The following is a 23651-nucleotide window of genomic DNA, read 5'->3' as shown; positions in this document are numbered from 1 at the left end:
TGGAAATAACAAAACAATACTATTTTTATGTCCAATTTAGAAAACAATCAGCTTAGAAAGAAATAACTTGTAGCGCTCATGAAAAAAGGTATTCCCTGTGGGACGGACTCAGATTCACATTTCATCCACCAAACATAACGCAATTGCATAAAAACATTTTCAATTAGCTTTTCGGCAAACGTATTTTATAATAAACATATTCATCACATTCAGCTTAACTTTGTACTGAGTGAACAAGGTGACAAAATGAATGAAATGAAGAAAACTGTGAGAAAGAAAGAAAGAAAGAAAGAAAGGTTTTATTTAACGACACACTCAACACATTTTATTTACGGTTATATGGTGTCAGACATATGGTTAAGGACCACAGAGTTTGAAAGGAAACCCGCTGTCGCCACTACATTGGCTACTCTTTCCGATTAGCAGCAAGGGATCTTTTATTTGCACTTCCCACAGGCAAAATAGCACAAACTATGGCCTTTGTTGAACCAGTTATGGATCATTGGTCAGTGCATGTGGTTTACACCTACTCATTGAGCCTTGCAGAGCACTCACTCAGGGTTTGGAGTCGGTATATGGATTAAAAATCTCATGCCTCGACTGGGATCCGAACCCAGTACCTACCAGCCTGTAGACCGATGGCCTAACCACGACGCCACCGAGGCCGGTAAAACTGGGATAAGAATTATTAACTTTTCTTTTTTGAGAACTTCAATAAAGTCTATTCTATAAAGGGGAAACCATTTAATCATTAATATTTTAAAATGAAACTGTAGTTACACTTAACACTTGTAAGTATTTTATAAAGTTAACGAAAGTTTGTTTTGTTTAACAACACCACTAGAGCACTGATTTATTAATGATCGGCTATCAAACGTTTGATAATTTTGACATATATAGCCTTAGAGAGGAAACCCACTATATTATTCCATTAGTAGTAAGGGATCTTTTAAATGCACCATCCCATGGACAGAATAGCACGTCACAGCCTTTAATATTATATACCAATTGTGGTGCACTGGCTGAAACAAGAAATAGCTCTGTAGATATGATAGCACATACCGTGGCCTTTGATATACCAGTCGTGGTGCACTGGCTAGAGCAAGAAATAGCTCTGTAGATATGATAGCACATACCGTGGCCTTAGATATACCAGTCGTGGTGCACTGGCTAGAGCAAGAAATAGCTCTGTAGATATGATAGCACATACCGTGGCCTTAGATATACCAGTCGTGGTGCACTGGCTAGAGCAAGAAATAGCTCTGTAGATATGATAGCACATACCGTGGCCTTAGATATACCAGTCGTGGTACACTGGCTAGAGCAAGAAATAGCTCTGTAGATATGATAGCACATACCGTGGCCTTAGATATACCAGTCGTGGTGCACTGGCTAGAGCAAGAAATAGCTCTGTAGATATGATAGCACATACCGTGGCCTTAGATATACCAGTCGTGGTGCACTGGCTAGAGCAAGAAATAGCTGTGTAGATATGATAGCACATACCGTGGCCTTAGATATACCAGTCGTGGTGCACTGGCTAGAGCAAGAAATAGCTCTGTAGATATGATAGCACATACCGTGGCCTTAGATATACCAGTCGTGGTGCACTGGCTAGAGCAAGAAATAGCTCTGTAGATATGATAGCACATACCGTGGCCTTAGATATACCAGTCGTGGTACACTGGCTAGAGCAAGAAATAGCTGTGTAGATATGATAGCACATACCGTGGCCTTAGATATACCAGTCGTGGTACACTGGCTAGAGCAAGAAATAGCTGTGTAGATATGATAGCACATACCGTGGCCTTAGATATACCAGTCGTGGTACACTGGCTAGAGCAAGAAATAGCTGTGTAGATATGATAGCACATACCGTGGCCTTAGATATACCAGTCGTGGTGCACTGGCTAGAGCAAGAAATAGCTCTGTAGATATGATAGCACATACCGTGGCCTTAGATATACCAGTCGTGGTACACTGGCTAGAGCAAGAAATAGCTCTGTAGATATGATAGCACATACCGTGGCCTTAGATATACCAGTCGTGGTGCACTGGCTAGAGCAAGAAATAGCTCTGTAGATATGATAGCACATACCGTGGCCTTAGATATACCAGTCGTGGTGCACTGGCTAGAGCAAGAAATAGCTCTGTAGATATGATAGCACATACCGTGGCCTTTGATATACCAGTCGTGGTACACTGGCTAGAGCAAGAAATAGCTCTGTAGATATGATAGCACATACCGTGGCCTTAGATATACCAGTCGTGGTACACTGGCTAGAGCAAGAAATAGCTGTGTAGATATGATAGCACATACCATGGCCTTAGATATACCAGTCGTGGTACAATGGCTAGAGCAAGAAATAGCTGTGTAGATATGATAGCACATACCGTGGCCTTAGATATACCAGTCGTGGTACACTGGCTAGAGCAAGAAATAGCTCTGTAGATATGATAGCACATACCGTGGCCTTTGATATACCAGTCGTGGTACACTGGCTAGAGCAAGAAATAGCTCTGTAGATATGATAGCACATACCGTGGCCTTAGATATACCAGTCGTGGTACACTGGCTAGAGCAAGAAATAGCTCTGTAGATATGATAGCACATACCGTGGCCTTAGATATACCAGTCGTGGTACACTGGCTACAGCAAGAAATAGCTCTGTAGATATGATAGCACATACCGTGGCCTTAGATATACCAGTCGTGGTACACTGGCTACAGCAAGAAATAGCTCTGTAGATATGATAGCACATACCGTGGCCTTAGATATACCAGTCGTGGTACACTGTCTAGAGCAAGAAATAGCTCTGTAGATATGATAGCACATACCGTGGCCTTAGATATACCAGTCGTGGTACACTGTCTAGAGCAAGAAATAGCTCTGTAGATATGATAGCACATACCGTGGCCTTAGATATACCAGTCGTGGTACACTGGCTAGAGCAAGAAATAGCTCTGTAGATATGATAGCACATACCGTGGCCTTAGATATACCAGTCGTGGTACACTGGCTAGAGCAAGAAATAGCTCTGTAGATATGATAGCACATACCGTGGCCTTAGATATACCAGTCGTGGTACACTGGCTAGAGCAAGAAATAGCCCAATGGGCTAACCGACTGTGCATCAACCAAGCACTTTATCACTGGGTTACATCCCGCCCCCTATTTTACAAAGAGAATGCAACAAACCTTTATCTTTGACCTCTCTCTTGACGACCTCGGGCTCTGTCGGCTGGGGGTGTGATGAGGTAGGGGCATGTGGGACTGGGGTCGAAGGAATAGGTGGCGGGGTCGAGCTGTGTTCACTCCTCTTGCTCACTTCCTGTCAACAAACATCAGAATCAATCAAAACTAGTCTTCATACTTAAGTAATGCACATTTTTTCACAGGTACAGTAAATATGTTGGCACTTGTGTCAGCAAAATAAACTAACACACTAAATAAGACCACTGTGAATACTTAAAGTCAATGACCCTGATCCTAGATTACCAGGCCCTAATCTAGAATTGAAAAAGTTGGAGAAGTGACTTCTCCCTTTTCAGGGGAAAGGTGAGGAGTTTGACAAAAAAACAAAATAATAATAAAACTTACCTAAAGTTTGTTTATTAATTAAACTTGAGTCGTTGTTGCCAGCACTTCAAAGACCCGACAGAACAATCCGCGATTGAAATAATGAATCTAATGCACCCCTCTGTCACGTGATCACTATAGCGGCTATTCTTTCTATACCGAGTGTTGACTGGACACAAACACCGCGCTTGCCTAAACAATTCTAGCACTTACATCCGTTAATTGCTACACAATAAACAAAAACAGATTCAGTGTGTACTGCCAGACCATTGGCGGCAAAATCGAGGGAATTATAATGGCTAAATGGAGTTCGTTCAAAAACGTCGTTGGTGGATGGCGGATACCGAGGGTGGCGTTATATCGAGGGAAATAAACATGAATGAAAACGGTACTTTAAAGAAAGTTGGCGGTATGCGAGGTTGGAGTTAAATCGGGGGGCAATAAATCGAGGGTACACTGTATATACTAAAACAGATCCACTGCAGATTTTCTAAAATGACAAGTTAAATGACAGTTATTCTCAAGCAAGAAACATTCAGAATACCTTTGTTTCTGTAGGTTTTTCCGACTTTATTTTAATGTCACCCTTTGCCTTCCTCAATTTGATTGGTCCTCCTTCAAATATGTTACCGAGGCCGATACCCATCACCTTCTTGCCTTTGATTTCACTGACTGGTTCCGGAGCTGGCTCTTCAGCTGAACCTGAGTAAAAACAATGCAACAGAAAACTGAGCATAATTAACTAGCATTAACATTAACGTTTGTTTTATGGCATCACTAGAGTACATCGATTTATTAATCATATGTTATTGGATGTCAAACATTTGGTAATTTTATCATATAGTCTTATAGAGGAAAAATGCTAAATGTTTTTATTAGTAGCAAGGGATTTTTGATATGCACCATCCCACAGACAGAACAGCACATACCACAGCCATTAATATACCAGTCATGGTGCACTGCCTGGAAAAAAAAATAGCCCACTGACAAGGATTGAATGCAAAGATTTTCTTCAACACCAGAGGGGGAGTTGCATTTAACACCTCTGATATCCTACCCCTAAGTTTCATAAAGTTATGTAAAAGATTTACCTGTGACCGAGGTAACCGGTTTATCTAGTGTTGTGTCTGTTAAAGATTTACCTGTGACTGAGGTAAGGGGTTTATCTAGTGTCGAGTCTGTAAAAGGTTTACCTATGACTGAGGTAACAGATTTATCTAGTGTTGAGTCTGTTAAAGATTTACCTGTGACTGTGTTAACAGGTTTATCTAGTGCTGAGTCTGTAAAAGATTTACCTGTGACCAAGGTAACAGGCTTATCTAGTGTTGAGTCTGTAAAAGATTTACCTGTGACCGAGGTAACCCATTTATCTAGTGTTGAGTCTGTAAAAGATTTACCTGTGACCGAGGTAACCCGTTTATCTAGTGTTGAGTCTGTAAAAGATTTACCTGTGACCGAAGTAACCCGTTTATCTAGTGTTGAGTCTGTAAAAGATTTACCTGTGACCGAAGTAACCCGTTTATCTAGTGTTGAGTCTGTAAAAGATTTACCTGTGACTGTGGTAACCCATTTATCTAGTGTAGAGTTTGTATAAGATTTACTTGTGACCGAGATAACCGGTTTATCTAGTGTTGAGTCTGTAAAAGATTTACCTGTGACTGAGGTAACGGGTTTATCTAGTGTCGAGTCTGTAAAAGATTTACCTGTGACCGAGTTAACGGGCTTATCTAGTGTCGAGTCTGTAAAAGATTTACCTGTGACTGAGTTAACGGGCTTATCTAGTGTCGAGTCTGTAAAAGATTTACCTGTGACTGTGGTAACCCATTTATCTAGTGTCGAGTCTGTAAAAGATTTACCTGTGACCGAAGTAACCCGTTTATCTAGTGTTGAGTCTGTAAAAGATTTACCTGTGACCGAGGTAACCCGTTTATCTAGTGTTGAGTCTGTAAAAGATTTACCTGTGACCGAAGTAACCCGTTTATCTAGTGTTGAGTCTGTAAAAGATTTACCTGTGACCGAAGTAACCCGTTTATCTAGTGTTGAGTCTGTAAAAGATTTACCTGTGACCGTGGTAACCCGTTTATCTAGTGTTGAGTCTGTAAAAGATTTACCTGTGACCGTGGTAACCCGTTTATCTAGTGTTGAGTCTGTAAAAGATTTACCTGTGACCGTGGTAACCCGTTTATCTAGTGTAGAGTTTGTATAAGATTTACTTGTGACCGAGATAACCGGTTTATCTAGTGTGGAGTCTGTAAAAGATTTACCTGTGACTGAGGTAACGGGTTTATCTAGTGTCGAGTCTGTAAAAGATTTACCTGTGACCGAGTTAACGGGCTTATCTAGTGTCGAGTCTGTAAAAGATTTACCTGTGACCGAGGTAACGGGCTTATCTAGTGTCGAGTCTGTTAAAGATTTACCTGTGACCGAGTTAACGGGCTTATCTAGTGTCGAGTCTGTAAAAGATTTACCTGTGACCAAGTTAACGGGCTTATCTAGTGTCGAGTCTGTAAAAGATTTACCTGTGACTGAGTTAACGGGTTTATCTAGTGTCGAGTCTGTAAAAGATTTACCTGTGACCGAGTTAACGGGCTTATCTAGTGTCGAGTCTGTAAAAGATTTACCTGTGACCGAGTTAATGGGTCTGTCAGCGGCTATCGGTGGTTGAGATGAACTCTCTTCAGGTTCCTCTATCATCTCACAGAAGTTGGACGGGAACACACCAGTCTTTCCGTTCAGTGAACCCTCCCACCACCCATCTTCAACCTGCAACAGACACACACGTTTTTATCACACAGGCTAACTGCACTACGTCGTTAGGTTACATAAGGCCAAGTTAAACCTATCCATCTTAATCCTTGTAATAATCACCCATAAAGGCTAGACAGTAGGGGTTTTTTCTTCTCAATATAAAAATCACCCCGTGGTCTTAGGGCAAGGCTAAAACTTAAGAATTTATCTTCCACGACACCTAGACAGCAATTTCGAGCCTGCCAACAGCAAATTTTTAAAAAGTGACTTCTTCAGCAAATCAACATTTAACTGAAAGGTTATTTTGCTGTATGTAGACATACTTCAAATGTACATACATGTATGTTATAAACTGGCTGGTAATGTATACCAGGTGTTTTCATTTTGCCATCGTTAAGGAACTTTACCAATGGCACAGAAGTGCTGCCGGTGATGCTCCCCACCTCCGGCAATTTATATTCCAGCAATGACAATTGCTATCAGTGCTTAAATGCGGTGCCTATGACACTTGTTGTAGGCCTCGCTTGATCAGGCGGACTGACCAGTCTGATTCTGCCCTGTCATTGTCAGTCAAGTAAAATCAATGTAATTGTTGCCTTGTAGAAATGAAGATAGTCCCTTTCATTGCAAACAGTTGAGGAGTATTGGTGAAGAACTTGACTAAAGCAAGATGCGAACACAGATAATAATCAAGTGTCGATTATCTGAGACTTTGAAGGAATACTGGCACCATCAAACCATGCAACAGGGAAGAGAAAGAGCCAGCTCAGAACACACCTGGGACTTGAACTAAAAGTACTGGCTGGTTGAAGCATAGATAGTCCTATTGTTTACTTTGTAAACATCTAATAAATATTCAAGTCAGTTAATTTTCTCCATTGAAACTTGTTCCTAAATTATGTTTACCTCTCTGATAATCTATGACATCTCCTGTGAAAACAGTAGCAGATGGAAGGCAATACATGTACCTCTCTGATAATCTATGACATCTCCTGTGAAAACAGTAGCAGATGGAAGGCAATACATGTACCTCTCTGATAATCTATGACATCTCCTGTGTGTAACAGTAACACATGGAAGTGACTATGTTTACCTCTCTGATAATCTATGACATCTCCTGTGAAAACAGTAGCAGATGGAAGGCAATACATGTACCTCTCTGATAAAGTTTATGACCTCTCCTGTGTGTAACAGTAACACATGGAAGTGACTATGTTTACCTCTCTGATAATCTATGACATCTCCTGTGAAAACAGTAGCAGATGGAAGGCAATACATGTACCTCTCTGATAAAGTTTATGACCTCTCCTGTGTGTAACAGTAACACATGGAAGTGACTATGTTTACCTCTAATAAAGTCTATGACCTGGAAGTGACTATGTTCACCTCTAATAAAGTCTATGACCTGGAAGTGACTATGTTTACCTCTCTGATAATCTATGACATCTCCTGTGAAAACAGTAGCAGATGGAAGGCAATACATGTACCTCTCTGATAATCTATGACATCTCCTGTGAAAACAGTAGCAGATGGAAGGCAATACATGTACCTCTCTGATAAAGTTTATGACCTCTCCTGTGTGTAACAGTAACACATGGAAGTGACTATGTTTACCTCTCTGATAGTTTATGACCTCTCCTGTGTGTAACAGTAACACATGGAAGTGACTATGTTTACCTCTCTGATAGTTTATGACCTGGAAGTGACTATGTTTACCTCTCTGATACAGGCTATGACCTGGAAGTGACTATGTTTACCTCTCTGATAAAGTCTATGACCTGGAAGTGACTGTTTACCTCTCTGATAAAGTCTATGACCTGGAAGTGACTATGTTTACCTCTCTGATAAAGTCTATGACCTCTCCTGTGTGTAACAGTAGCTCATCTTCGTTCTCAGGAGTATAGTCAAAGACAACCTTGCACTTCTTCTTCACTTCTGTAAATAAAAAATACACATTTATTTACAATATTAAACATGCCATGTGAACAATCACAAAATTTACTCCTGAAAGTTCACAGAGACCTTTACTTCATGTCAATTTATTTGGAACTTTTATTTCTCCCATCCCTAGCCATGCAAGACAGACCCATTCCATGACGTCAGCCCATGCAGAATAAATCTTTCTCCCATTCCTAGCCATGCAAGTAAGACCCTTTCCATGATGTCAACCAATGCGGAATAAATCTGTCTTGCACGACCACGTGATCTTGTTTACCAGAACTACGTCTGCCATATTTTGTTAACATCAGTGTTCCGGTGGAAAAAATGTCAGCAAGATTTAAAAGCATCAATTCCAAGGAATTTGTCAATGAAAATGAAAATGATAATACATGGGCTAAGACATTAGGACATTTAGAACTTTTGAAATCGTATTTAGCAACAAAAACGAACATAGGGCCATTAATGGCATACCCACATCAGAGTTTGATCCACTTTTGGCCGAGTTCATTACTAATGTCAGCACAAAAGACGGTGGAGAACGTGAACCATCAACCCTATGGGGAATGATTGGATCTATTGAAAGGCAATTACGTCGTTTCAGATATGGCTACTCACTAATAACAAATTGAAAGGCAATTACGTCGTTTCAGATATGGCTACTCACTAATAACAAATTGAAAGGCAATTACGTCGTTTCAGATATGGCTACTCACTAATAACAAATTTGAATTTGCACATACATACGAATGTTTAAAATCAAAACAAAATGAACTTCGTGAGCAAGGTAAAGGGAACAAACCGAATCGATCAGACGCCCTTCCGATGACAAACAAACTGTATGAAAATAAACAACTAGGAAAACATAACCCGACAAGTGTGCTTAACACAATGTGGTTTAATAACACTTTGTACTTTGGAATGTGAGGTTCAACCGAACAAGATTATCACACAATGAAGTGGGGGGTTGTTGTTCTTAAAACTGATGAAGAACTGAAACTGGATTACTAACACTTTACTAAGACCAGAACAGGTTCAAATATCTGTGACACACGACCATGTCCCCCACGGATGTATGCCAATCCGTCAAATCCAGATTGTTGCCCCATGTCTGCATACTGAAAAAGGCCTGATACATGTAATTATTGTGGAGCTGATGACCTATTTTACATTGGGGTAGTCACCAGTGACAAAAATCCCCACATCCGAGATCGATGGTTTTTGAGGGCTCCGGTAGGAGTAAATAAACTTAAAGCTGCAGTGTCTGGAATATTTTTATTATTTCAGACCTGTCAATCCTCTCGGATTCCGCGGGAGTGTCCCGGTATTTGATCAAATCTCCCACCACCTGCGCAGGAGACAATTTCTCCTGCTTATTGACATTTTTGTAAGCATAAAAAAAAAATCGATCCTGTTTTGCCAAAACAACATAAGGGAAGTAACTCATTCTCATTCGGAAAATGTCGACTACTTTCGGTTTCCGAGAATGTAACAGGCCGAATTGTCCCGACTGTTTAACCTTTGCCGAAGTAGGACTTGTGGGATATTTATATTGTTAAAAAAGCACATGGAGTTTATAAAATGACATGTTATTATAATGTTTGTTGTCATCGTAATGGCTACGAAGCATGTTGCCGATAATTCAACAGGCTGTGTATTGCCATTCAGTGTTGCCATATATAAAACTATCCAATTTAGTTTTAATAACGGCTCTGAATTGTAAAATGTCTTCCCACTAGATTACATAATGCAACTATGATGAATCTGAAGTGCCAGACTCTGGCCCAGAATTGACAGCGACAATACACACGATGCATGTTAAAATCACGTCACAGCAAGACAATGAAAAGACCAATCAGCTATATAAACATACTTGTGTCAGTTAATTTTGTATGTTTGCCCAATAAAATGTTGGTAACAAGGGTACACTTCAAGAGATTATTTTTGTACAATTAATAAATGGTGTCTGACATAAAGTTACTCACGGAAATGGGTATAATTCCGGTAAATTTGACACGATGTCGTAATGAGGTTTTACTTATGATTAATGGAAATACAATATTTATTGATTCATTATAATGATTTTAAATAAGTACCATGCCACTGTTCTTCATTATAGTAAAAACTGAATATTAATTTATAAGATTTATATAAATTTGTCTAGGTACTTGGCTACACTAACCACAAATGATGATGTAACGTAACCTGTAAGGCTGTAAGTGTAATACCGTAAATATACTAATTAATTTTTTTATTTCTTGTTCGTGTTCTTAAATTTTTTGGATAAAAGAGTGATTTAAAAAAAAAAAAGGTATTAAATGATAATAATACTAAACTTTCAAAAAAATTAATAATATATATATTATTTTTAAATGCCAAGATCTAAGGTTAACAAGTATATATGACATTATGTAGTGTTCATATAACTTATTGTAATATATATATTTTTTAAATCTTGCGATTTTGGGTTAAATTGTGTTATTTACAAAATCTCCTGCTTTTTCAACACACACCTCCTGCTTTCTCTGACTAAAGGTTGACAGGTCTGTTATTTAAGCATTTAGAATAGATGATCCAGTTTTGTTTGGTACATAAACGGCCCACCACATCGCTATAGTTTCGCAATGCTCGTTTATCTACATTATCTAGGTCAACTGCAAACCCAATGGCCAGCTTGTTTTTCTTCAATTAGCGGGATGCCAGTAGAACTGGGAAGTTACGCGATTTGCGCAGGCGCCAAGCTTCTCATGTGATTTTGAACAAATTTAACTGTCTTGATTGAGGGGTTGTCTCATACCTCCAAAATATATTTATAAATGATCCCTTGGTTAAAAAAAAAAGAAAAAAAGTTTAAAATGTAGCAGGTTTCGAAGGGATTTCAGCGGAGTTGGGGGTTATAGACTGCGTTGAGCGAAGTTTATATTGGGCCATGTTCCCCCAGAAAATATGTTTAATTTTTTTTTTTATCAGGGAAGGGTTTCGAACCCCAATACACCCCCCCCCCCCAGCACATGCGCCCGTTTCCTCACTTAGATTATATGTCAAAATTACCAAACATTTGACACCCAAAAGCAGATGATTATTAAATCAATATGCTCTAACACTGATGTCGTTAAACAAAACAAACTAACTTTACCCTTTCCAAACGAAATAATATTTATTTGAATTTGTCGATTTTACCACAAGTAAAATTAAAAAGTGAAAACGGTCATTTTCTACTTTAGTATATTTTATTAAAAATATATACATGATCAATGTCTTATACAAACTAAACTTTGAAAGTTCTACTAACACTTTATAAAATATTAATTCTTAAATAGGAAGGTACGATTGTTGATAGTACGTTGTCAAGATCAAAACCGGTTTAACGAAAGAATAGTACGTATTCTCAACCGAACGTTTTTTGTACAGCGCAAGAATTCTTATTTCATTTCTTGAGACGAACACTACAATTTCAAATCTGCAAATGCACGTGTTAACTGAAATTGACAACAGGCTGTCTTTTGTGGTTTGCCGAGCAATGGCCACACAGGCGACGAATTGAGCATATACTTTTGACGTTCTCCATTCATAGCGAACACACACAAATTTTTAAAAAGTGCATTTGAACTTGTATTTAATATTTGTGCATGATATTATTATATGGTAACCAGACACTGTAACTTTAACACAATAATGAAAACAATGGCTCAAAAAGTCTGGAGCTCCACGTGGTAAGACGTGTTTGTTTCGCTGGTGCACACTGCACGTGCTTTCATGTGCTCGACTTGGGGATCCTTCATTTTGTTGTTTTTGTCAGCGAAATGAAGTTTTCTACTGGGATGTATGCGGCCATTGGAACTGATAGAACGCTGGAACACTTCTCATTTCGACAGTCTGCACCACCAGGTTGGATTCTTTTTTAGCGAGATTCCTCGCCTCCACGTCATTTCTCCGTCTGACTATGTTGACTTGTTTTTTCGTGACTCGTATGACGGCCATTCTGCAGAACGCCACGGTTGTTCGCGTTTAGTCTCTACATGTCTGAGCCTGTCCTAGCAGCACTGGAAGATTGACCGCCCCACTCTAAGAAGAAATAGGAAGCGGGGTCGGCCCCTACTACTCTTTTTCTAGATTTATTTGCTTTATAGTGATACCATCTCGTATCCTCCGGAGTCGGGCCCGTCCGCACCACTATACCAACCCATGACGACTGAACTATACCCTAGTCTAATACTCTCTCTCGTTCAGATGGATCCTGCTTCTCAAGATCTGTATTTCAGCACAGCACTACAACTTCAACGTCTATCGACTGTCAATCTAGGGGTTTTCTTGACGGGATGCAACCCATCTCGTCCCTATAAGCTGTGCACCCAAACGGCCTTAACGAAGCCACTCACGTGGACATATCGATTGGACTTTAAACTTTTAGATCTGCGTTCAAAAGATTATGTCGAAATTACTCTCTTTTTTTTTAAATTATTATTAAATAGTCCGATCCTCTCTTCTTTTTCTTATATAATTTTCGACCTTCCTTCTAAAATGCTCCAAATTATATAAATATTATTCGGCCGAGCAGTCAATTCTTTTTATTTTTGGCTTGTAAGTTGTTGTTTTTTTGTTTTTTTTAATTTATTGTATTAACTTTTTTTACTAATTGCTATTTTCAAAATTCTGCCCATTTTCAACTCTACCCCCCCACCCCCCCTCCATCCCAATGGATCCGGCTTCTCAAGATCTGTATTTCAGCACAGCACTACACCTTCAACGTCTATCGACTGTCAATCTAAGGGTTTTCTTGACGGGATGCAACCCATCTCGTCCCTATAAGCTGTGCACCCAAACGGCCTTAACGAGGCCACTCGCGTGGACATATCGATCGGACTTTAAACTTTTAGATCTGCGTTCAAAAGATTATGTCGAAATTACTCTCTTTTTTTTTTTATTATTATTAAATAGTCCGATTCTCTCTTCTTTTTCTTATATAATTTTCGACCTTCCTTCTAAAATGCTCCAAATTATATAAATATTATTCGGCCGAGCAGTCAATTCTTTTTATTTTTGGCTTGTACATTTTTTTTGGTTTTTTATTTTATTTATTCTATTAACTTTTTTACTAATTGCTATTTTCAAAATTCTGCCCATTTTCAACTCTACCCCCCACCCCCCCTCCATCCCGAGTCAGGTCACTGATCTTATCGGAGGTCGGACTCGGGATGGGCGTCTTCGAAACCCTAGTGGTATATCGGCACGTTAAACAAGTTATCATCATCATCATCATCATCAAAAAGCCAACTTACCTGAAAACAAGAAATTAACAAACATAAGTGTACAAAAAAACACTAGTACAAACAATGACCGACGGAAATGTGCCAGATAATCTTCAAGTCTACGCCACGGCGCACAAGAATTCCCAATCCTTGAATAACTATCGCACAATTAACAATCGTCAGAAATTTGCCATCAGCTACATGCTAACCAATCCAATATGTGACAAAAAAAATTAAGTGATTTCTGAATAATGAAAAATACAACTTTTTGGACTATTTGTACAATTTTTTTAAAAAAAAATTTCAGTGGATAGGAGAAAAAAAATCATTCATATGGCAAGCCTCGTCCCTGACATCAAATTATGTACCCTCGGGTGGAATAGCCCTATCCCACATAGGGACATATGAATGATTCTTTTAATCCTATTAACTTTTAAACACAATGTCCTGGCTACACCTGTATATTAGGGCTGTCTGTCCAGGAGAGAAGATAATGGTTCGTTAGTGATTAGTTACAGGAACAGGTGTAATGGCATTACATCTCTTCGATGAGCAACTAAAACTCACTTTGGGAGAGAGCTGGTAGTGGGCTTTGGATTGGGCATGATTCTGACGGAAAGATGTTTTCAATAAAACTGTCTTCTTACATTGTCAATACACGTGTGTATGCCACATGAAGACAATGATGACTATATGCACAGATCGCTGTTTCAAGGAAGCCATCACTGGTTCCCCATCACTCCACTCAGACTAGTTCAAACAGTAATTTTTACCTCCTCGTATTATGTTTAAAAAACAGGACTATAAAAGGATAAAATTCCAATGATTAATATCCTAAATTGCTCCTTATAATTTAACCTTTAGACTACTGGATTCATTTTTGACAAAAACCACGTTGAGTGGGTACAAGTTTATAATTTTTACTCACATATATTCACTTAAAGTTTAAGTTCTGGGAGCAATTAATCACTCTTCTCCTTGTTTTTGTGGGGTTTGGGAATTTAAAAAAATGAAATCAGCATTTATGTCGACGTTATCACACACTCTCTTCCTATCACTTGCCTTAAAGGTAGGGTCAACTCAAACAAGAGCCTTATGTGTTGGAAAGATGCATACCCGGACCACCAACACATACTGACACTTTAAAAATGAAAAACGCGTAATTTTAGAGTTAATAAAAAACATGATTATTCCTGCTAACTGGGGGCAGCCATTTTGTTTCGTATTTGTGACGTCCGGTAGGATAGCTTGGGGCGAAGTGACGTCAGCTCCTGACCATCTCCTGTATGTACAGTGTAAACAAAAGCAGTAATTTTCGACAAGGCGCTTCTCTTTGATCATCCTGATTGTAAAACAGCATAAATGACGTAATATTATAATAAACTATTTAACTAAATATATTTCAAGTTGCATTAACGGAACAAAATGGGGTTATAGTATTTTTCGCTGTTAAATAATCCAAAGGAAAAATGTACACTATTAGGCCTATTGATATGCTACATTGGAGCAAAAACGACAACCCACGATACCCAAGTGATAATTTTCTTTTCTTTGGGACTACGTAATTGGTCAGTTCTGTGGTTTTAGATGGAAAAGTCTACTTAATCAGTAGTTTTACAGAACTATTTACAGTAATAAACCATGTCCATTAAAACTGTAGGGGTGACAGGTAATATTCCACAATACCGGTATGTATTTTTGTGTCTAGACAGCGTCAATTAATTGGCTTGTCTGGTTACCAATCAAATACACACCTGCCAATCGGGAATCACAGGTAGAAGCAACTAACAGCATAGACCAATTAACTAAGAAAACACTCTGTGTATCATTTCAGTACGTAGGTTAATGCATGGGCAAAACATTGTTAATTGTTTCGACTTGTTGTGTAGCCACTTTGACAATGGTATTTTATTTTGTATTGAAAAATAATATATATAGTGCTGGATATACTTATTGCTGGCTTACTGGGATGTGTATTATTACAGAACATTGCAATGTATGACTATATATCATCCCGCAAAAACCAGGTAGATTATTTCTCTAGTTCTAAGGCTCATTCCTGATGTTACGCGTTAAGTATTACGTAACCACCAGCTCGCCAGAGGGCGTACTCACTGAGATGGTACAAAATGGCTGTGCCCGTTATATATAATAGCTGTCACATTTAACCGTTTTATTAATTAACTATACAATTATATGTGTTGATATTAAGCAATAATGTGCATTATATATTGTTGAATATGCATACCAGGCCAAATGTCTTAATTGTTCTCTCCTTTAATGCAAAAGCAATACACGTTTAGAAAAAATACACAATCTTTTTTTTCTCTTCTGATCTGCCTTTATTGCCCAAAATATGCACCCACATTAACTGGCCGAATTTATGAAGCCTATTTTTCACTGGCATGTGTTTAAGCATTGTAAATACATGTAGTTACCTGTGTTAAGCAAAAACAGACTTTGTAAATTCAGATCATTAATTTTAAAATGTACAATTTGTTTTATAATAATGAAAAACTACTTTGAAACAATGAGTACTTTACAGTTCTAGTCAATTCCAGTTATTTTAACTCTGTTTTACATGTAATCAAAAATTTCTGTGGTGGTTTAAGATAGTGGCTATTTAAAAATAGCTCTTCTCAGGACAGGCTGACTCATCGTAAGTTCGGACAATGTGAAAAGGAAAAGTAGCCATAAAAAAAAAACTGAGTGCTGAAGTACCTTTTGTTTTTGGCGGCGGCATGGCACCTAGATGAACATTGGCATCCTTGAATTTATTTGCCAGTTCCCGGACCGATTTCCTCTGTGCTGCACTTTTCTTAACACCCACACCACTCTCGGGCTCTGGCTTTGATTTGTCTTCAGATTTCAGTATCTGCAAATACACAAACATGTAAAGTTGTATGAAATACACACCATTACTGTTGTTTAATTTCTGTTACATATGAGTCACTACTATTTTCACATTTTGGTACAAAACATTTTGCACTGAATAAAAAATAACATTTAGAAATAATTTTCCTTCAGCATTCATGTAAAACTGCTATCATTTTTCTGTTTACATACATGTACTTACCTAACATAACTACTCTTTAAAATCTCTAGTCATATAATCTTAAAGCTATAAAATGGCTAAAGCTGGCTTTCTTCATAAGAAATTATCTTTCTAGTCAATCTATAAAAAAATACCTTTGCTAAATTCAAATTCACTTATTTGGAGACCGACAGCTGATGATAAACTGTGTGAGATATTAGTTTACTTCCTGTTTTAGAGTTTTCAATATAACACAGTGATCTGTGAATTGAGAGGTGAACATAACACCATTCACACATTGAGGAAGTGTAACCTGATTTATAACCTTATATGAACTGTCACTTTCACACCGACTGACTCAATAACTGTGATTTCATTTGTCATACGCATACGCAAACCATGAGGATAGTCTACACTTTAATGTGTGATGCAGCAAGGAAGTAAGTTATCTTGTTCCCAAAACATTTTTATCACCCAACAAATTATTTTTCCACATATTTTAAAACTTAAGTAGGCCAGTGTTGTGTTTTTTGTTTACTTCTTTGTTGTATTTTGTTGGGATGTTTGAGAGTTTGGAGGGGTTTTGGGGTTGTTTTTTGTTGTTGTTGTTGTTGTTGTGGGTTGTTTTTGTTTTTTTGTTTTGTTTTTTTAACCAGACACCCACAGACCAAGTAAAAAGTCTGGTTTTGAGAAGTTTTGTTCTGTGCTAATATTTAAAAAGGGATCATGAACCATCTGGCATGTGTACCACTCTGGCATATCAAAGGCCATGGTATGTGCTAGCCTGTCTGTGGGATGGTGCACATAAAGATCACTTGCTACTAATGTTAGAATGTAGCGGGTTTCTTCTCAAACACAATGATAAAATTACCAAATATTTGACATCCATTAATGAATCAATATGCTCTAGTGGTGTCGTTACACAAAACAAACTTTTTTTGGTGATTGTCAGGCACTTGTGGTATTATTGTATGAGACGGTCCCTGGAAGACAGAATGGCTGAGTGGGCAATCATATGACGCAACGTCACGATATAAGTCGGCGAACTTAGAATTCTGCTGTCTGGAGTTTGCCGAAGCTTAGCTGAATGTGGGTGCTGGCAGGTTTCTTTCTGTAGTGTGTGTATTAGTGATTAATATCTCAATTTGTTTTAATCAAGGAACTCAAAAATGGTCTATGTAAATATATTTAATGTCAAACATAGGATTGTTGTGGTATTAGAGCGGAAATCTTTGATTACTTTTTGGTGGTCGGCGATTGCCAAAAAATGTACATAGTTTGGTCTCTGACTGTAATGAGAGCGTATTTATGTCCGTCTAGCTCTCTTACAGTCAGAGTACTTGGGCTAATTTGAATCCGTGCATGTTCGAAACATAGTGGTTTATCGAGACTAGTCTGGCCTGGAGCCAAGTGGTGGTTGGCCCATTTCTATGAACCAAATTCCAAACTAAGAGAACCGAAAGGAACATATTTTTAAAATTTTTACATAATAACAATAGACAGTAATTAAGTGTTCCCAAATTTACTAATACACCAAACATTTATATCACTGATATTATCTTCCTAATCTTGAATTACCTGCTCTTTTTAATCATTACATGTTTTTGTCGGTTGTAGAAATATGCTTCAGAAATATCCATACAAACATTGAACCAATGCACAAAATATATCGGCAAAAGTATTCTATGTGCTGTTTACGAATAAGCAATCTTCGAAAAGTAATGGGCTGCGTTCAGCCAGACCGAGCAGGAAAACGTCCGCCAGCTGGTTTGTGCGGTTCATGGTAAACCAAATGGCCACATTAGGAACCAATCAAATAGTTTGCGAAATGTTTGCTGGTTGAACTTACAGCTGGTAAGACACCTAAAAAACACCAACTGTAAAAAAAAATGGAACGAACAACTAACAAAAAAAAATAATAATAAAAAAAATAAAATATATATATATCTATATCATCGTGTGAGAGCCGAAAGGACGTAAGTGCATCAAAATTCTTTTTTAAAAAGTCAAGATAATGAAGGAAAACTGAATTTCTTGATCAGTAGAACTTTAAGATTTCAAATTTGTTTTAATGACAATGAAATCTGAACATATTTACGATTTCTTTGTATATTTGCGGTATTTATAGCATATTAGGTGTTTTAATTATTTGCTTAAATACCGGCCTCAGTGGCATCGTGGTTAGGCCATCAGTCTACAGGCTGGTAGGTACTGGGTTCAGATCCCAGTCGAGACATGGGATTTTTAATCCAGATACCAAACCCTGAGTGAGTGCTCCGCAAGGCTCAATGGGTAGGTGTAAACCACTTGCACCGACCAGTGATCCATAACTGGTTCAACAAAGGCCATGGTTTGTGCTATCCTGCCTGTGGGAAGCGCAAATAAAAGATCCCTTGCTGCTAATCGGAAAGAGTAGTCCATGTAGTGGCGACAGCGGGTTTCCTCTCAAAATCTGTGTGGTCCTTAATCATATGTCTGACGCCATATAACCGTAAATAAAATGTGTTGAGTGCGTCATCAAATAAAACATTTCTTTCTTTTTTATTTGCTTAAATAGTTGTAGTTATGACAATTATTCATGATTAAATTAAATGCGTCATTTACGACCAACAGTATATCAAGTAAATTTAAATATTTATTCCGAAAGAACCATCACTTCTAAAACATTTCAGTTTTGCAAATCACATATTTATTTTTTAAAAAGGAGAAAGCTAGTAAATAGAAAATATTTAGAAGCAAACATTCAAAAAGGAATACAAGTAGAAGTACATATTAATGAAATAACCGCTTAAACAAAATATTACATGAAAAAATAGTTTTTTTACTTTTGTTAATAATAATACGATAAATAAAATCACCAACTGAACAAAATAATAATGTGAAAAAACCTACTCCGACTCGTGAAATCCTTGTTTTCTTTGACCCATCCCTGATTTTGTGTGACCTTATCTGGTGCAGGGTTTCAGACAGAGGGTAAAATGGGTATGGTACTATACGCAAATATTTTTGCAGAATTGTTTTTAAGTTAACGTTTTGACAAAATTAATTACTCTTATCATTACTGTAATATTTTCTTAATCCTACCCTAAACTTAACCCATTTTCTTTCTGAGGGAGGACCCCTCCCATATCTCTGTTGACTGTGGTTGCATTTAATTCCATAGAGCCATACCAAAATATTTCTATCTGGCAGAAACACTGTGGAGGTAGTGCTCCATGTTCATTGGTTAATGATGGTGCATCAGAATCAGACGACTTCTCCATACAAAACCTCTTTTTCTAGGCAAGTATTTGTTCCTGATGAGTCATCAGAAAAGCTGATGTCATGTTGTGTGCAGTGTTCTTTCCGTGTTCTTTGCGCCATAGGAGTCCTTTTGCAGATGGTCCCTGGTTCTGCTGCCTCAGGGTGTACTTCACTAGTTTCAAGAATACCTGGTTTATTAGCTAGTGCAACCGAAAAACCAGAATAGTTAAGCAAACTGAAACTGGTATCCCTTAATGAAGAAACTATGTTCAGCAGCTTATTGGTTTGGGATACACCGGGTTCAAGTGAAGCTCATTCAAAGGATATAGGGTTTACATTTCCAATGAGGGTGTGTACTGAATATTAAATCCAGAAGTAGTGAACACTATACCATGTCCACCTGTTGAGTATGCAGGATTCTCTCCAGGTTATATTGAGTGGACAGTAAACCCTACAGTTTCTGCTGTGCGTTGGGTGTACTCCCCGGGTTCTGTTGTGTGTTCAATGCACACTCCTGGTTTTGTTGTGTATTTGGTGATCTCTCCGGGTTCTGTTGTGTGTCCAGTGATCTCTCCAGGTTATAACGTGTGTTCAGTGATCTCTCCAGATTCTGTTGTGTGTCCAGTGATCTCTCCAGGTTCTATTGTGTGTCCAGTGATCTATCCAGGTTCTGTTGTGTGTCCAGTGATCTTTCCAGGTTCTGTTGTGTGTTGGGTGTACTCTCTTGGTTCTATTGTGAGTTCAGTGATCTCTCCAGGTTATGATGTGTGTTTAGTGATCTCTTCAGGTTCTGTTGTGTGTTCAGTGATCTCTCCAGGTTATGATGTGTGTTCAGTGATCTCTCCAGGTTCTGTTGTGTGTTCAATGATCTCTCCAGGTTCTATCGTGTGTTCGGTGATCTCTCCAGGTTCTGTTGTGCGTCCAGTGATCTTTCCAGGTTCTGTTGTGTTCAGTGATATTTCCAGACTATGTTATATGCAGTGTTCTCTCCGTGTTTTGTTGAGTGTTCAGTGATCAATCCTCTGGTTCCTGTTGTGTGCTAAATTATTTTCTGCGTCTGTTGTGAGTGATATGTCATGTTCAAGTTCTCTTGTGTGTACTATGTCATGATCATGTATGTTGTATGTGTGTTTTGTTATGTTCTTCTTCAGGTTCTGTTGTGTGTACTATGTCACATTCAGTTTCTGTTGTATGTGCCACGTCATGTTCAGGTTTTGTTGTGAGTTCTCTATTATGTTCAGGTTCTGTTGTGAGTGCTGTGTCATGTTCAGGTTCTGTCGCAATTGACTGGATAAAGGCTGTGGTATGTACTGTTCTGTCTTTGGGGAAGTGCATATAAAAGATACCTTGCTGCATTAGGAAAACTGTAGCGGGTTTCCTCTGATGACTATGAGTCATAATTACCAAATGTTAGACATCTAATAGCCAATGATTAATTAATAAATGTGTTCTAGTGGTGTTGTCAAACAAAACAAACAAATAAACTGTGGCAAGTGCTATGTCATGTTCATTTTCTATGGTGATTATTTTCTCATGTTCAGCTTTTTGCCACGTTATGTTCAGGTCTTGTTGTCATTGATGTGCCAAGTTCTGTTTGAGGTACGCTATATATCATGTTCAGGTCCTGTTGTGTGAGCTATGTTATGTTCATGTCCTATTGTGTGTGCTATGTCATGTTCGGCTTATGCTGTGTGTGCTATGTCATGTTCAGCTTCTGTTGTGCTAATGTTTTGGTGTGTGTGTGTGTGTTGTGTCATGTTCATAAAAGAAAGAAAGAAGTGTTTTATTTAACGACGCACTCAACACATTTTATTTAAGGTTATATGGCGTCAGACATATGGTTTAGGACCACACAGATTTTGAGAGGAAACCCGCTGTCGCCACTACATGGGCTACTCTTCCGATTGGCAGCAAGGGATCTTTTATTTGCGCTTCCCACAGGCAGGATAGCACAAACCATGGCCTTTGTTGAACCAGTTATGGATCACTGGTCGGTGCAAGTGGTTTACACCTACCCATTGAGCCTTGTGGAGCACTCACTCAGGGTTTGGAGTCGGTATCTGGATTAAAAATCCCATGCCTCGACTGGGATCCGAACCCAGTACCTACCAGCCTGTAGACCGATGGCCTGCCACGACGCCACTGAGGCCGGTCGTGTCATGTTCATGTTCTCGTTCAACATTATGTTGCTTAGCTTAGCTTAGTAACTGGTTTAACGTGCCCATAGTCCATATACCACTAGGGTTTCAATCACGCCTATCCAGAGTCCGGCCTCCGATAGGATCGGGGGTCTGACTCAGGACAGGGATATTCTGTTGCAAATATTGTTGCAAAGTTCATCGTTTATGTTGAGGCCACATTCACTTTATTTGCCTTTTAACCTTACATCTGATTACACTGTCTTTTTTTACTGGACTTTGTCCTGGATAACATACAATGACGTTTGTATGTGCAATATTGTTAATCCATAATGCCTATATTAGGGCAATCCTGTAGATCTTCAAAGGCAGCCGGAAGGCAGAACTTGATCACCATAACATATAATTAAATACATGTACATCCAAAATCAGTGTGATTATGCTTGCACTTTGGTCGTATAAGCCACATACAACATTATTATGAATTAAAATTGTATCTACAGATATAAATTACATGTTGGAAACTTTACAAGTTTATTCAGGGCAACACCAAAGACAAGGCAACGCTGCTGGGTGGAGTAGTGGACTAGGAATTACAGCACCTCTCTAGTGGAAACGACTTCGAGTTGCATTCCATCAAGTCCCCAACCTGCAAGTGGGGGCTAGTCATCACCCAATGCCGAGGAGATGTCTACTGCCAAGCGATCCTGATCAGCGAAATGGATAGCCACACCATTCATCGGATCATCAAAGCTCTCTTCGGCGATGACACCAGAAATGAAAGCGCTTCATCCCTCAATTTGCTGCGACTCCACTCATCAGCTCACCTTAGCCAACCTTTACCTAGTACAGGTAACCTCCTTTTTTGGGCTTAGTTGGACTTTAAACTTTTTGGCCGCACAGCTACGATTTTTTGTGACAATATGTAATCGGGGATGGCGATTCCGAATATGCAAAAATTAGAAAAAAATTCTTCTAATTTTCATTATTATTCATATTTACCTAGTACTAGCACAACAACAATGCTATACGACCCTGAGTTATAACCTCCACTGCAGAATTATCTTCCCTTGCTGGATGTATAACCTACACCCGCGCGTGGGTAGACCGTATATCCTCGTTATTGATTCAAAGTCCGGAATGACTGAATAAAAAAAGACCTCCCCGGGGTGGGTGGGAGGTAACGGTTGTTGTGCTAGTACTAGGTAAGTATGAATAATAATGAAAATTAGAAGAAAAAAATTATAATAGTCTTATTCAACTTACTGTACTAGCACAACAACAATGCTATAACAGACGTGATATAACACCGTTAAAGCACGAGCATTTAACATTAAAGGGAGGAGGTAAGAAAACAAGGAGGACTTACCCATTCAACCAGTAGTGTTCGTCTCAAGTAATGATACAGTGAAAAAGCAACCCACATCATACGAGGTATAAAACAGGACCAACTCTGGAGAAAGTGGGTGTAAAGGAACGGCCTGGGACATACACTTGTCCACTAGACACTCTTGGATCGGAAGAATAAACCAAGGCCCCAATGGTATCACCAAATCCCAGCTGAGACCATCCCACCCCCGGGACATATGCCATTGAAGCGGTCTCTTGAACCGTCTGAACCGCACATTCAGCGCCGCCAGCGATTCGAGATGGCCTATCAACACATGGAGCGTGCGCACCGATGCACTTTGCTCCACCAGAAGACGTTGCGTCAACGTCGT

The 23651-nt window shown here is 38.8% G+C and overlaps 2 protein-coding genes across 3 annotated transcripts in view; one reads left to right on the top strand and one right to left on the bottom strand.

The window, feature by feature from the left end:
- The window catches only part of LOC121372562 (CD2-associated protein-like), a 55579-nt gene that overhangs the window by 18963 nt on the left and 12965 nt on the right, over window positions 1-23651 (bottom strand). For both annotated transcript variants that reach the window (XM_041498960.1, XM_041498961.1), the window contains exons 3-7: window positions 16237-16390; window positions 8166-8263; window positions 6202-6343; window positions 4125-4282; window positions 3200-3332 (exon numbers count right to left, since the gene is read on the bottom strand). In XM_041498960.1, coding sequence (XP_041354894.1) covers window positions 3200-3332; window positions 4125-4282; window positions 6202-6343; window positions 8166-8263; window positions 16237-16390 — 685 coding nt within the window. The remainder of the gene's footprint in view (window positions 1-3199; window positions 3333-4124; window positions 4283-6201; window positions 6344-8165; window positions 8264-16236; window positions 16391-23651) is intronic.
- Window positions 22427-23651, top strand: part of LOC121372563 (outer dense fiber protein 3-like) — a 33004-nt gene continuing 31779 nt past the window's right edge. The window contains exon 1 of the mRNA XM_041498962.1: window positions 22427-22782. Within this exon, the coding sequence (XP_041354896.1) occupies window positions 22650-22782 (133 nt within the window). The 5' untranslated portion in view covers window positions 22427-22649. The remainder of the gene's footprint in view (window positions 22783-23651) is intronic.

Source organism: Gigantopelta aegis, chromosome 4, assembly GCF_016097555.1.
Source record: "Gigantopelta aegis isolate Gae_Host chromosome 4, Gae_host_genome, whole genome shotgun sequence".
Taxonomy (NCBI): domain Eukaryota; kingdom Metazoa; phylum Mollusca; class Gastropoda; order Neomphalida; family Peltospiridae; genus Gigantopelta; species Gigantopelta aegis.
The sequence above is the reverse complement of the archived record's forward strand: the minus strand, read 5'-3'. Positions and strand labels throughout refer to the sequence as shown.